This window comes from Procambarus clarkii, chromosome 69 (genome assembly GCF_040958095.1).
Source record: "Procambarus clarkii isolate CNS0578487 chromosome 69, FALCON_Pclarkii_2.0, whole genome shotgun sequence".
Classification (NCBI taxonomy): domain Eukaryota; kingdom Metazoa; phylum Arthropoda; class Malacostraca; order Decapoda; family Cambaridae; genus Procambarus; species Procambarus clarkii.
Genome location: NC_091218.1, coordinates 21,265,942 through 21,280,775, shown reverse-complemented (window position 1 = coordinate 21,280,775; position 14,834 = coordinate 21,265,942). Strand labels below are relative to the sequence as shown.

General features: G+C 49.7%; 1 protein-coding gene across 2 annotated transcripts in view; it reads right to left on the bottom strand.

The window, feature by feature from the left end:
- Positions 1-230: 230 nt before the first annotated feature.
- The window catches only part of LOC123772135 (metabotropic glutamate receptor 3), a 36,026-nt gene continuing 21,422 nt past the window's right edge, over positions 231-14,834 (bottom strand). The window contains exons 7-17 of one of the 2 annotated variants that reach the window (XM_045765137.2): positions 14,089-14,210; positions 12,603-12,754; positions 12,234-12,427; positions 12,003-12,125; positions 10,492-10,613; positions 9,660-9,849; positions 9,114-9,391; positions 7,441-7,683; positions 6,648-6,796; positions 6,247-6,455; positions 231-4,680 (exon numbers count right to left, since the gene is read on the bottom strand). In XM_045765137.2, coding sequence (XP_045621093.2) covers positions 4,427-4,680; positions 6,247-6,455; positions 6,648-6,796; positions 7,441-7,683; positions 9,114-9,391; positions 9,660-9,849; positions 10,492-10,613; positions 12,003-12,125; positions 12,234-12,427; positions 12,603-12,754; positions 14,089-14,210 — 2,036 coding nt within the window. In that variant the 3' untranslated portion in view covers positions 231-4,426. Of the gene's footprint in view, positions 4,681-6,246; positions 6,456-6,647; positions 6,797-7,440; positions 7,684-9,113; positions 9,392-9,659; positions 9,850-10,491; positions 10,614-12,002; positions 12,126-12,233; positions 12,431-12,602; positions 12,755-14,088; positions 14,211-14,834 lie in introns of both variants that reach the window. The other variant, XM_045765135.2, reaches the window with a different exon arrangement.

Genomic DNA, 14,834 nt, shown 5'->3' with positions numbered 1-14,834 from the left:
TAGTTGACTGGTACTGTTGACTGGTACTGTTGACTGGTATTGTTGACTGGTACTGTTGACCGGTACTGTTGACCGGTACTGTTGACTGGTACTGTTGACTGGTACTGACTGAAGCTACGCTCCAGATATACTATGAATACTATTAGTACCATGTATACCTTGAATACCATGTATACCATGATCACCATGTATACTATACATATGCAATTTTGGTTGAATGAAATGTATGGTCCGTTAGCTATTTATTGTACAAGTAGTTGACACATGGACACACAGACACAGTGAGAAGGTCGACCAATGTATGTGTCATTATACATGAGCTGTATATACACGCTATGTGTCATTATACATGACCAGTATATACAGCGTTATACACCTACAGCCTCATATACACACTCCCTCCCCCTCTTATAATATATGATACAAGGTCAGTATATACAAGTATTATTAACCCCCACAGAGCCTCATACACACACACACATACACACATGTACTCATAATACTCACACTGATACAACGTCGTCATCTCACAACTTGTCCCTCATACCATGCAGTGTTGCAAGCATCTCACACCCTGCAACACTGTACAATTGATCAAAATGTGTGCAGTGTTGCAAACATTTCTCTCTCACACATTATAAAAATACAAAAATAATTATTGTATGATACAAGTGTTATACACCTAACTAGATTTTATTTATACTGTATATACACCAAAATATTATATAATTATAAACTTAATATATATACTTAAATGTTTGGGGAAATTCTACAAGGTCTTTTTTTAAATACCATTTATTTTCTTCGCCGAGGCTATGGGTCCACACAATTGTATGAGAGGTGGCACCAGTGCCGTGTCCTTCGGAGTACCCCTAGTGTGTAGGTTCGAACCCTCCTTGTGGCACCTATACTGATTTTTTCAATAATAACAATAATGTAATTACATTTGGCACAATGGTAGAGGCACCTGGCACTCCCTGGTCTTGTATGTGGCACTCACAAATGATATATATATATATATATATATATATATATATATATATATATATATATATGTCGTACCTAGTAGCCAGAACGCACTTCTCAGCCTACTATGCAAGGCCCGATTTGCCTAATAAGCCAAGTTTTCATGAATTATTTGTTTTTCGACTACCTAACCTACCTAACCTAACCTAACCGAACTTTTTCGGCTACCTAACCAAACCTAACCTATGAAGATAGGTTAGGTTAGGTTAGGTAGGGTTGGTTAGGTTCGGTCATATATCTACGTTAATTTTAACTCCAATAAAAAAAAATTGACCTCATACATAATGAAATGGGTAGCTTTATCATTTCATAAGAAAAAAATTAGAAAAAATATATTAATTCATGAAAACTTGGCTTATTAGGCAAATCGGGCCTTGAATAGTAGGCCAAAAAGTGAGTTCTGGCAACTAGGTACGACATATATATATATATATATATATATATATATATATATATATATATATATATATATATATATATATATATATATATATATATATATATATGTCGTACCTAATAGCCAGAACGCACCTCTCAGCCTACTATGCAAGGCCAAATTTGCCTAATAAGCCAAGTTTTCATGAATTAATTGTTTTTCGACTACCTAACCTACCTAACCTAACCTAACCGAACTTTTTCGGCTACCTAACCAAACCTAACCTATGAAGATAGGTTAGGTTAGGTTAGGTAGGGTTGGTTAGGTTCGGTCATATATCTACGTTAATTTTAACTCCAATAAAAAAAAATTGACCTCATACATAAAGAAATGGGTAGCTTTATCATTTCTTAAGAAAAAAATTAGAGAAAATATTTTACTTCAGTAAAACTTGGCTTATTAGGCAAATCGGGCCTTGCATAGTAGGCCGAGAAGTGCATTCTGGCTACTAGGTACGACATATATATATATATATATATATATATATATATATATATATATATATATATATATATATATATTCTGGCACTAGTACATTTATATTTTAAAAATAGAAAGGCACTCTCTATACCGGTACGTGAATATATGGAACACATTAAGACATTGTACACTGGCACCTGGGTATGTGGAACACACATTAAGGACTTGATTACTCTAGTACCTGGCCATTTGGAACAAGTATTAGAACAATAGACCCGTGAATGTTCGCGTTTGGCACGACAACAGTTCTAAATACAGTCATTTTAGTACTTTAAAATTACTCGTAAGTCTCAAGCGATTGTCACCACTTTAGATAATATTTAAATAATATTTATGAATATAATAACAAAAATAATAATGAGAAAATCCGCAGGAGCCGTAATGTGGGTTCGAAGCTATGTTGTAGGTGTTCCTAAGCACACGCTTCTACGACATGGGATAAGGATTGGAACCTGGAGTTCTACTGAACAGACGAGGGGTTTCCTGAGGCTTGTACTGAAGCCAGAACAGACTTCTGGCCTCTGTTCTGACTACAGTAGAAGCCTCAAGAAACCCTTCGTGTATTCAGTAGAATTGCAGGTTGCAATCCATGTCGTGGTGTAGTGGTTAGAAGCATGTGCTTAGGAACACCTACAACATAGGTTCGAACCCACATCACGGCTCCTACGGATTTTCTGGTACAGTCACGTTAGTGTGATTACTCTCTCGTGTAATAATAATAATATTGATAATAGTCCTTAAAGTAATATAAGAGCACTAGTAATAATATCATTTGAACACAATCCATACTAGTAAAAATACTTAATCTCGTGACTAGTAATTGTGGTTATATATACGTCCTTTTATACACACCGGTTCAGAGGCCGGTGTTATATAATACGTTTCGTACATTAGTTAAGAGACATGCGCATGCCAGCATGACACGCCCGCACGTGCCAGCATGACACGCCCGCACGTGCCAGCATGACACGCCCGCATATGCCAGCATGACACGCCCGCATATGCCAGCATGACACGCCCGCACATGCCAGCATGACACGCCCGTACGTACGTGCCAGCATGACACGCCCGTGACAGTTTAACCTTTGAGGACGCCCACGCCTGACACGGGCGGCGCAGTTAACAGTCTTCGACAACTGTGCTACAGTCTAGACACAGTTTGAAGACTGTGCCACTTGTAAGATGATGCCTCATAACACTGTCTTGGCCACTTCAATAATGGCACTTGGCACTTACTGGAGTGCTAACAATATATTTGTTGTTGAATAGAAATGATATTTGCGACTATTCACATATTATATATATGTGATGAATCGTAAGAGTGAAGAATTGATGGGGCTGTTGTGGTGATGATTTGATGATGTAGATGAATATAAATAATAGCACCAATATTAATAGTGTTAATGGTACTCATAATCTCTATACTACGAAAAATTTACATATACGTATATATGTATTTATTTACATATACGTATATATGTATAAATTTACATATACGTATATATGTATAAATTTACATATATATACGTAATTTACACGTGATCTCCAATTGAATTTTTATTCTGGAACTGTGGGACCAGCTGTTGCTCCAGCTGTTGCTCCAGCTGTTGCTCCAGCTGTTGCTCCAGCTGTTGCTCCAGCTGTTGCTCCAGCTGTTGCTCCAGCTGTTGCTCCAGCTGTTGCTCCAGCTGTTGCTCCAGCTGTTGCTCCAGCTGTTAAACAAGTTTTGTTCAGAATAGAATTTGATCCTTTGTTCCGTAGATCCATCGTCACTTTCCCAAGGTCTGAGGTCACTAGCAGGGAGGAACTTAAAATTTTGCCCCGAGGGGCGAGTGTATTGGGCAGCGCCACTCGTCCTGTGAGTGGACACACCACCATAGTTACAGTATTGGGCAGCGCCACTCATCCTGTGAGTGGACACACCACCATAGTGACAGTATTGGGCAGCGCCACTCATCCTGTGAGTGGACACACCGCCATAGTGACGGTATTGAGCAGCGCCACTCATCCTGTGAGTGGACACACCGCCATAGTGACGGTATTGAGCAGCGCCACTCATCCTGTGAGTGGATACACCGCCATAGTGACAGTATTGAGCAGCGTCACTCATCCTGTGAGTGGACACACCGCCATAGTGACAGTATTGGGCAGCGCCACTCGTCCTGTGAGTGGACACACCACCATAGTGACAGTATTGAGCAGCGCCACTCATCCTGTGAGTGGACACACCGCCATAGTGACAGTATTGGGCAGCGCCACTCATCCTGTGAGTGGACACACCGCCATAGTGACAGTATTGGGCAGCGCCACTCATCCTGTGAGTGGACACACCACCATAGTGACAGTATTGGGCAGCGCCACTCATCCTGTGAGTGGACACACCGCCATAGCAGCATGTACAACACTCCCCAATAGGAAGAAAACCCGCTGGGTTGTTCATCCTGTGCGCGTAATGTTCCCTTGACTGTGGCACAGGACCTCGGTTTAGAGAGCAGTGTGGTGGGCCACTTTGGTAGGGTAGTGGGTGGGTCTGGTGAGGAGTTGAGCGGTGGTTGTGGTAGGGACGTGGGTGGTGGTTGTGGTGGGGAGGTGGGTGGTGGTTGTGGTAGGGTGGGTGGTGCCTGTGGCAGGGTTGGAGTGGGCAGCTATGTAGAGGTGGTTGACGCGTCCAGGGGCGTCTTGGTCGAGGTGTTGTGACGCCCGGGCCTTCTGTAGCGCCTCCTCCTGTGGCTTGCCTCCTGCAGAGGTGATGGAACACATTTGGGTGAGAGGGTTGCTCTTAAATCAACATTGGTTTACCATATTTAGCTTTTTGTCTACGCACGTTTCTTAGCGTATAACGTAACACAAGATAAAGCTGTGACTGTCATCAATGCTAAAATTATTCTTCGATAAAACATGTTTAAACTATATATATGTTTTTCCTTTAGTTACCCCTCTTTAAAGTTTTCTCTCATTTACTTCAAAAGAAAACCACATTAATAGAAGGAGGTATATCTTAAATAATTTTGTTATTCAGCATATAGGTGTATTGTTTTTAAAATATTGACGCAAGCTAAGTGGGAATATAGAGTCCTGGTGATCACCATGATAGAGGTATACCGAAAGGTTTATATATATATACTTAGTTTACTATAGTCCTGAGCCAAAGTATACTTGTATGTTGATCCAGTTCGTCCTGTCAGTGTTTCCCAACGTCAAGAAATTGTCGTGCTAAAGTGCCCTTATCCTAACCTACCAGAGGACCCTAAACAGAAAATGGTGGTGATGCCTATCAACCTCTAGAGAGTTATTAAACCCTTAACACCAAACCTAACCTGGGAACTTACTGAATTCGAAAACTTAACTTGGATGTAATTTTACCAGAACTAACTTCAGGGAGCACCTGCCTGGGAAGGGCACTTGATTCATACCTGACTCCAGGGAGCACTTGATTCATACCTGACTCCAGGGAGCACTTGATTCATACCTGACTCCAGGGAGCACTTGATTCATACCTGACTCCAGGGAGCACATGACTCATACCTGACTCCAGGGAGCACATGACTCATACCTGACTCCAGGGAGCACATGACTCATACCTGACTCCAGGGAGCACATGACTCATACCTGACTCCAGGGAGCACATGACTCATACCTGACTCCAGGGAGCACATGACTCATACCTGACTCCAGGGAGCACATGACTCATACCTGACTCCAGGGAGCACATGACTCATACCTGACTCCAGGGAGCACATGACTCATACCTGACTCCAGGGAGCACATGACTCATACCTGACTCCAGGGAGCACATGACTCATACGTACATCACTGCAGGGAGCACCTGCCTGGGAAGGGCACTTGACTCATACCTGACTCCAGGGAGCACTTGACTCATACCTGACTCCAGGGAGCACTTGACTCATACCTGACTCCAGGGAGCACTTGACTCATACCTGACTCCAGGGAGCACTGGACTCATACCTGACTCCAGGGAGCACATGACTCATACGTACATCACTGCAGGGAGCACCTGCCTGGGAAGGGCACTTGACTCATACCTGACTCCAGGGAGCACTGGACTCATACCTGACTCCAGGGAGCACTTGACTCATACATGACTCCAGGGAGCACTTGATTCATACCTGACTCCAGGGAGCACTTGATTCATACCTGACTCCAGGGAGCACTTGACTCATACCTGACTCCAGGGAGCACTTGACACATACCTGACTCCAGGGAGCACTTGACACATACCTGACTCCAAGGAAGTCATGAGGGGGACTTCGTGGAGCGGTAAGTGACCGCCGAGGACGACTTACCATTGACGAAGAAGATCGGGTGCGGCGGCGTAGAGGCGGCGTCGTCCGGGAAGCGCCCCGACGCCCTGTAAGACGAGTCCCTGTTGTTGTTATTGTTATTGTAGGAGGTCCTGGAGATGCTCATGACGGCGTCCCGCGTGTTCTTCTCAGGCTTGAACAGCACGATGTACACCTTGGGGAAGAACAGGCACCCAAGTTGAACAAACCCGCTGTCCAGGAGAGAACACGAAAAGATGAGTGGCTAGGCGGACGGGAATTCTGGTATGTCGAAGGGATCCAGTGTATAGGATAGATCATGTTAGATCACATACGTTATGTGTATGTGATTTGGCTAGACGTGAGTTAGGCATACTCTAGCTAGTGTGGCGACTAGCGTGGCAGGGAGAACTGCTTTTACTCACCCTAGGGAGAGAGAGAGGGCCAGGGTGACAATCCGGATGTCATCTGTGGCGCCGGTAGAGAGGTAGAGAGGGACGAACACCAGCCAGATGAGGCAGGTGGTGTAGTTTGTGAAGGCGATGTAGCGAGCCTCGTTAAAGCCGCCTGGACACTGGCGAGAGAGAGACAGAGACGTCAACTGACAGGGAATTACATGATGACACACACACGTATGATGACTTCGTGTTGTGAAGACAGGTGATACATAATGAGCAGGACAGCCATCATTGTAGAATATGATGGCGGTGCGTCATGTAGGTGCCTGTAATCAAGCCATGGCGGTAGCTACCTGGGGCCAGATTCACGAAGCAGTTACGCAAGTACTTACGAACCTGTACATCTTTCCTCAATATTTGACGGCTTTGGTTACATTTATTAAACAGTTTACAAGCATGAAAACTTGCCAATCAACTGTTGTTATTGTTATAAACAGCCTCCTGGTGCTTCGGAGCTCCTAAACTGTTTAATAATTGTAAACAAAGCCGCCAAAGATTGAGGAAAGATGTACAGGTTCGTAAGTGCTTGCGTAACTTCTTCGTGAATCTAGCCCCTGGAGTCTAGAACCAGGGCAGTACCTAACGAACCAACGGTGGTATTCATGCATAATATAACACAGACTAGATATATATAATATATAATATAACCAGACTAGAACCTGTCTGACGGTAGACTGGTACCAGGTGAAGTACCATAGCTACCTGACCGCAAAGAGGACATACTGACACGAGAGGGAAGTACCCTCCGGCAAGTACCCACCTTCCTGGTCTTGATGGCGTAAATGGTGCAGAAGAGCACCAGGATGAGAGGGTAGACGAGGCCCACCACGTAGGAGTAGTCGTCGAGCCCCCCGCAGATCCTGACGCGGTACTGGGAGGTCCTGGCGCACAGGTGTTCGGTGTTCGGGGTGTTGTACACCATCCACGCCACGTTGATGGCCACCTCTACGCTCACCAGCATCGTTACGATCACCACTTGCGACCGTGGAGACGTGTATATCGCCTGTTAGGGGGTAGTTACAGTCATGAGTAGGTGTACCTGGCCTGGGGTAGGTATACCTGGCCTGGGGTGTGTGTATCTGGTCTGGGGTGGTGTGTATCTGGTCTGGGGGAAGTATACCTGGCCTGGGGTGGTGTGTATCTGGTCTAGGGTGTGTGTATCTGGCCTGGGAGAGGTGTATACCTGGCCTGGGGTGGTGTGTACCTGGCCTGGGGTGGTGTATACCTGGCCTGGGGTGTGTGTATCTGGCCTGGGAGAGGTGTATACCTGGCCTGGGGTGTGTGTATCTGGCCTGGGGGAGGTGTACCTGGCCTGGGGTGGTGTGTATCTGGCCTGGGGTGTGTGTATCTGGCCTGGGAGAGGTGTATACCTGGCCTGGGGTGGTGTGTATCTGGTCTGGGGGAGGTGTACCTGGCCTGGGGTGGTGTGTATCTGGTCTGGGGTGTGTGTATCTGGCCTGGGAGAGGTGTATACCTGGCCTGGGGTGGTGTGTATCTGGTCTGGGGGAGGTGTATATCTGGCCTGGGGTGGTGTGTATCTGGTCTGGGGTGTGTGTATCTGGCCTGGGAGAGGTGTATACCTGGCCTGGGGGTGGTGTGTATCTGGCCTGGAGGAGGTGTACCAGGTCTGGGGTGGTGTGTATCTGGCCTGGGAGAGGTGTATACCTGGCCTGGGGTGGTGTGTATCTGGTCTGGGGGAAGTGTACCTGGCCTGAGGGGGAGGTGTACCTGGCCTGGGGGGGAGGTGTACCTGGCCTGGGGGGAGGTGTACCTGGCCTGGGGGAGGTGTACCTGGTCTGGGGGAGGTGTACCTGGCCTGGGGGAGATGTACCTGGCCTGAGGGGGAGGTGTACCTGGCCTGGGGGGGAGGTGTACCTGGCCTGGGGGGAGGTGTACCTGGCCTGGGGGAGGTGTACCTGGCCTGGGGGAGGTGTACCTGGCCTGGGGTGGTGTGTATCTGGCCTGGGGGAGGTGTACCTGGCCTGGGGTGGTGTGTATCTGGCCTGGGGGAGGTGTACCTGGCCTGGGGTGGTGTGTATCTGGCTTGGGGAGGTGTACCTGGCCTGGGGTGGTGTGTATCTGGCCTGGGGGAGGTGTACCTGGCCTGGGGGGGAGGTGTACCTGGCCTGGGGGAGGTGTACCTGGCCTGGGGTGGTGTGTATCTGGCCTGGGGGAGGTGTACCTGGTCTAGGGGAGGTGTACCTGGCCTGGGGGAGATGTACCTGGCCTGGGGTGGTGTGTATCTGGCCTGGGGGAGGTGTACCTGGCCTGGGGTGGTGTGTATCTGGCCTGGGGGAGGTGTACCTGGTCTGGGAGGTGTATACCTGGCCTGGGGGAGGTGTACCTGGCCTGGGAGAGGTGTACCAGACCAGGGGAGGTAGCCTGACCATCTACACCTGCCCTCCACAAGAACATGACAGAGCGCCCCCGTACCTTGTGGGACTTAGTAGGACTCTTGTTGAAGATCCTGGAGATGCGGTTGGTCTTGGTGAGGATGGCGGCGTAGCACACGGTGTAGGAGAAGCCCAGGAAGAAGCGGGTGAGGCCGCAGGTGACGTAGGAGGGCGGCGCCACGATGACGAAGCTCATGACGAAGGAGAGGAAGATGCCCCCCAGCAGGATGTAGGAGAGCTCCCTGGAGGCTGCCTTGATCACCGGCGTGTCCAGGTGCACCCAGAAGATCACTCCCATGAGCACGGTGCTGAAGATACCTGTGGGAGGCGCAGCAGGCGTCAGTGTGGGTGAGGGTTCGAGACCAGGAAGTGTAAATACCCAAAACAGATTATAATATTAGCTACATGAACTAGTTAGGGCTAAAATAGGAATGAGAGAGAGAGAGAGAGAGAGAGAGAGAGAGGATGGAGAGAAAGAGAGAGAGAGGTAGAGAGAGAGAGAGGTAGAGAGAGAGAGAGGGGAGAGAGAGAGAGGTAGAGAGAGAGCGAGAGAGGTAGAGAGAGAGAGAGAGGCAGGAGGACCTACCCAGACTGGCGAAGGCGAGGGAGGTGATGGCCCAGCGGTTCTTGTAGTCGATGAACTTCTCGTCCTTGTCGACACAGGCGTCTCTGTCAGGCCGCTGACAGTCGCCACAGTCGTGACAGAGGTGAGTGGACCTGTTGAGGTACTGGTGGGGCTGACAGTCCTCACACCGCCAGCAACACGCCTCCTGCAGCTGCTCAACACCACACAGCTAATGTTACTTGTGCTCTTAACACTACTCACGCCACATACACACAGTGGAAGCCCCACTGACAATGCAAAAGCATTCTCACTGCTGCTTCCTGGGATATATATATATATATATATATATATATATATATATATATATATATATATATATATATATTAGTTAACTGTTGTTAACTGTGACCACATTGGTGGTGTTGTGGATCTTATAGTGTCAACTTCCTGTGCTTCTGTGTTCTTAATATCAGTATTGAGAGCGGTTAAGTTACCCAAATTGATGGTAAAGAATCTTTAATAATTATTGATGGAGTTATTGGCTACAACGTTTCGCTCCTCTCTGGAACATCTTCAGATAAAGAATGACTATTTGAAATTGATTGATTGATGAACATTAAGCCACTCAACAGGTGGCACGGGCATGAATAGCCCGTAAGTGGTAGATTGCTTTGGTGGGAATGTGATCTATGGTCGTAAAATTCCTTTAACCCTTTCAAGAGGTGGCTTAATCTTCCTCAATCATCATATCCTCATATAGTCAGTCTTGTAGACGTGGCAAGGAAGAACTAAAATGAACCAAAATGGCCGCCGTGGCAGCCATGAGACACAGTGGAGGAAGCAGACGACTCACCAGGATCTTGGCCTGGTCATCGGTGCAGGGCTTCCCGCAGGAGGAGGTGGGCGGGGCCGTGGACAGCCGGTACTGGACGGACGAAGACGGAAGATTAAGCTCTGGCACTTCTCCTGACGTGTCTGTGGAGCAGGGGGAGGTGGGTGAGGCTGGTGTGGAGCAGGGGGAGGTGGGTGAGGCTGGTGTGGAGCAGGGGGAGGTGGGTGAGGCTGGTGTGGAGCAGGGGGAGGTGGGTGAGGCTGGTGTGGAGCAGGGGGAGGTGGGTGAGGCTGGTGTGGAGCAGGGGGAGGTGGGTGAGGCTGGTGTGGAGCAGGGGGAGGTGGGTGAGGCTGGTGTGGAGCAGGGGGAGGTGGGTGAGACTGGTGTGGAGCAGGGGGAGGTGGGTGAGACTGGTGTGGAGCAGGGGGAGGTGGGTGAGGCTGGTGTGGAGCAGGGAGAGGTGGGTGAGGCTGGTGTGGAGCAGGGGGAGGTGGGTGAGGCTGGTGTGGAGCAGGGGGAGGTGGGTGAGGCTGGTGTGGAGCAGGGGGAGGTGGGTGAGACTGGTGTGGAGCAGGGGGAGGTGGGTGAGGCTGGTGTGGAGCAGGGGGAGGTGGGTGAGGCTGGTGTGGAGCAGGGGGAGGTGGGTGAGACTGGTGTGGAGCAGGGGGAGGTGGGTGAGACTGGTGTGGAGCAGGGGGAGGTGGGTGAGGCTGGTGTGGAGCAGGGAGAGGTGGGTGAGGCTGGTGTGGAGCAGGGGGAGGTGGGTGAGACTGGTGTGGAGCAGGGGGAGGTGGGTGAGGCTGGTGTGGAGCAGGGGGAGGTGGGTGAGACTGGTGTGGAGCAGGGGGAGGTGGGTGAGGCTGGTGTGGAGCAGGGGGAGGTGGGTGAGGCTGGTGTGGAGCAGGGGGAGGTGGGTGAGACTGGTGTGGAGCAGGGGGAGGTGGGTGAGGCTGGTGTGGAGCAGGGGGAGGTGGGTGAGGCTGGTGTGGAGCAGGGGGAGGTGGGTGAGGCTGGTGTGGAGCAGGGGGAGGTGGGTGAGACTGGTGTGGAGCAGGGGGAGGTGGGTGAGGCTGGTGTGGAGCAGGGGGAGGTGGGTGAGGCTGGTGTGGAGCAGGGGGAGGTGGGTGAGGCTGGTGTGGAGCAGGGGGAGGTGGGTGAGGCTGGTGTGGAGCAGGGGGAGGTGGGTGAGGCTGGTGTGGAGCAGACAGAGATGGATGAGGCTGGTGTGGAGCAGACAGAGATGGGTGAGGCTGGTGTGGAGCAGGGGGAGGTGGGTGAGGCTGGTGTGGAGCAGGGGGAGGTGGGTGAGGCTGGTGTGGAGCAGGGGGAGGTGGGTGAGGCTGGTGTGGAGCAGGGGGAGGTGGGTGAGGCTGGTGTGGAGCAGGGGGAGGTGGGTGAGGCTGGTGTGGAGCAGACAGAGATGGGTGAGGCTGGTGTGGAGCAGAGAGAGGAGGCTGATGTGGGAGAAGGGAGAGTGCATGAGAGAGAGAGAGTGTAGGTGTGTGGAGAGTACACAGGAGTCAGTAACTTACTGGTGTAGGTACCGACGGGAACCCATCGGTAGCTGAAGTGTTCATGGCGCTGGTAGTTCAGTATAGTGTACCGGGCGGGACCCGCCCCGCTGCTCTCGAACCTGAAGGTGCTGTTGGTGGTATCTGCCGGAGGGAAAGCCAACGTTAACAAGTAGCAGAAGAAGAAAGAACGAGACTCTACCTTTATTTTCAGCTCTATATTCCCAAGGACAGGAGCACCCGAAGACTCACCGAGGAAGGAGACCCGAAGGAGCTGCTGGAAGAGATCCTGGCCGTGGATGTGGCCACTGTGGGCCATGGCGTCACAAATGCCCGCCACGCCCTCACAGTGCTCCTCCCACATGGCGTGGAGGGCGTGCGCGAAGGCGTGCGCCGAGTCACGGACGAAGTGCAGCCACTGAACTATTTCGTGTTGGTGCGTGCCGCTGCTGGAGGGACACCAGAGGATTGTATGGAGTGATTGTTTGTTAGGAGCAGGAGGGAGGCGACGGGCATGTCTTACATGGTGTTCATATGGTGGTAATGCTCTGTCTCTGTCTATTGGTATCTCTGTCTATTGGTATCTCTGTCTAATGCAACACAGTACACCGGAGGACTCACCTGACGGAGAGGTCACTGTTCCAGTACTCCTGGAACCAGGGGTTCCGGCCGTTGTTCTCGGGCGTGAGGGCCCTGAAGTACTCCTCGAACCCCGGCAGCGACCTGGCCAACGGCTGGACGGCGATAGAGCCCTCGGCTACAGCTTCCACCTCCTGCACACACACAAGCACTCCCATTACATGTTGGCTTAATGGGGGGCCGGGGGGCCTTCGTCAAGCCGCTGGCTTCCTGTTCTCGTCGAGGCCACTAGTGTCAGTGGCCCCTTGGTAAAATTCAGATAATGGTCTGATCTTGGGTTTAAGGTCCATCAACCTCAGAAGGGTTATTAAGACCACCACAATACCTTAATGAGTACATTATCTTCAAGATTTTGTTGATTTGATATTAACTAATGATTGAGGTGAAAGGTATATTTATAGCTATGATATATAAAGCCGTGTGAATAGAAAAATTAAAAAATCAGTTATCAAACATGAAGTATAGCTAAGTCTGCCGTGCAAATCACCGCCGCACACATTTTCTCTTATGTTATTCTGTCTACCCATTCTCCTCTATAGCTGCCTCTCCTATATTTGTATCTCTTATAATCTTATATCCTGCTTCATCTTAAATCCTACTTTCTCCCATCCTCCTTCATTCTATCTTAATCCTCCATCTTCCTTCCTCCATAGGCCTGCATGCAAGCCTATGCCTAACCTAGAGTAAATATAACAATAGGAACAAATAATAATGCCATTTTAAAATGCATTATGCAGATAATGTCATAAAATAGAGGGGGTGCTAGTGTTACTTGGAGGGAAGCTGGTGTTACCTGGAGGGTGCTAGTGTTACCTGGAGGGTGCTAGTGTTACTTGGAGGGAAGCTGGTGTTACCTGGAGGGTGCTAGTGTTACCTGGAGGGTGCTAGTGTTACCTGGAGGGGTGCTAGTGTTACTTGGAGGGAAGCTGGTGTTACCTGGAGGGTGCTAGTGTTACTTGGAGGGAAGCTGGTGTTACCTGGAGGGTGCTAGTGTTACCTGGAGGGTGCTAGTGTTACCTGGAGGGTGCTAGTGTTACCTGGAGGGTGCTAGTGTTACTTGGAGGGGTGCTAGTGTTACTTGGAGGGAAGCTGGTGTTACCTGGAGGGGTGCTAGTGTTACTTGGAGGGAAGCTGGTGTTACCTGGAGGGGTGCTAGTGTTACTTGGAGGGAAGCTGGTGTTACCTGGAGGGTGCTAGTGTTACTTGGAGGGAAGCTGGTGTTACCTGGAGGGTGCTAGTGTTACCTGGAGGGTGCTAGTGTTACCTGGAGGGGTGCTAGTGTTACCTGGAGGGTGCTAGTGTTACCTGGAGGGTGCTAGTGTTACCTGGAGGGTGCTAGTGTTACCTGGAGGGTGCTAGTGTTACCTGGAGGGGTGCTAGTGTTACCTGGAGGGGTGCTAGTGTTACCTGGAGGGGTGCTAGTGTTACCTGGAGGGTGCTAGTGTTACCTGGAGGGTGCTAGTGTTACCTGGAGGGGTGTGGAGCTCCAGCCGTCGGAGCCAATCCATAGAAAGCGGGAATGCGCGCCCAGGAGTCTAACCGTTTTCAGAAGTCGTATCGCCACCTCTCTCTGCGCGAACACCACCACCACTGTTGGAGAGAACGACACGTTACCACCACTGTTGGAGAGAACGACACGTTACCACCACTGTTGGAGAGAACGACACTTTACCACCACTGTTGGAGAGACAATAGTACTCTGAGCACTATAAAGTACAAAGGTTTGCAACAAGATAAGTGCCAGAGCAAGGAGGGCTGGGCTTTGAAGATAAGGTAAAAGAACAAGACTTCACAACATCCCCGAAGGAGAGAAGAAAGAGAGAGAGAGGGGGAGACATGATCGCAACATAGACGATACCGAGAGGAGTAGTCGAGGTGGGCAAGATCAGCCGCTTTCACATGAGAGAAAGCAGAACGAGAGGACAGAGATGGAAGCTGAAGTCACCTTTACTCACAACTTTAAAGCGGATTATTCGACGAAAAATTATAAATGAATCATTATAAATGAATCATTGATACCAATCGACTGATTGGTAAGTACCAATCAGTACTTGGTGATAGGGGAGAGAAGAGAGCGCCGTGGGACACAAGAGCGCTTACACCATTGTTAGAGGGAGAAGAGCGCTTACATCACCACTGTTGGAGAGTTATATTGGAGTACTGGAACTTCCAGTTTACATTGTTGTTCTGTGTTCTGGATGGCCAGTTTCCAGA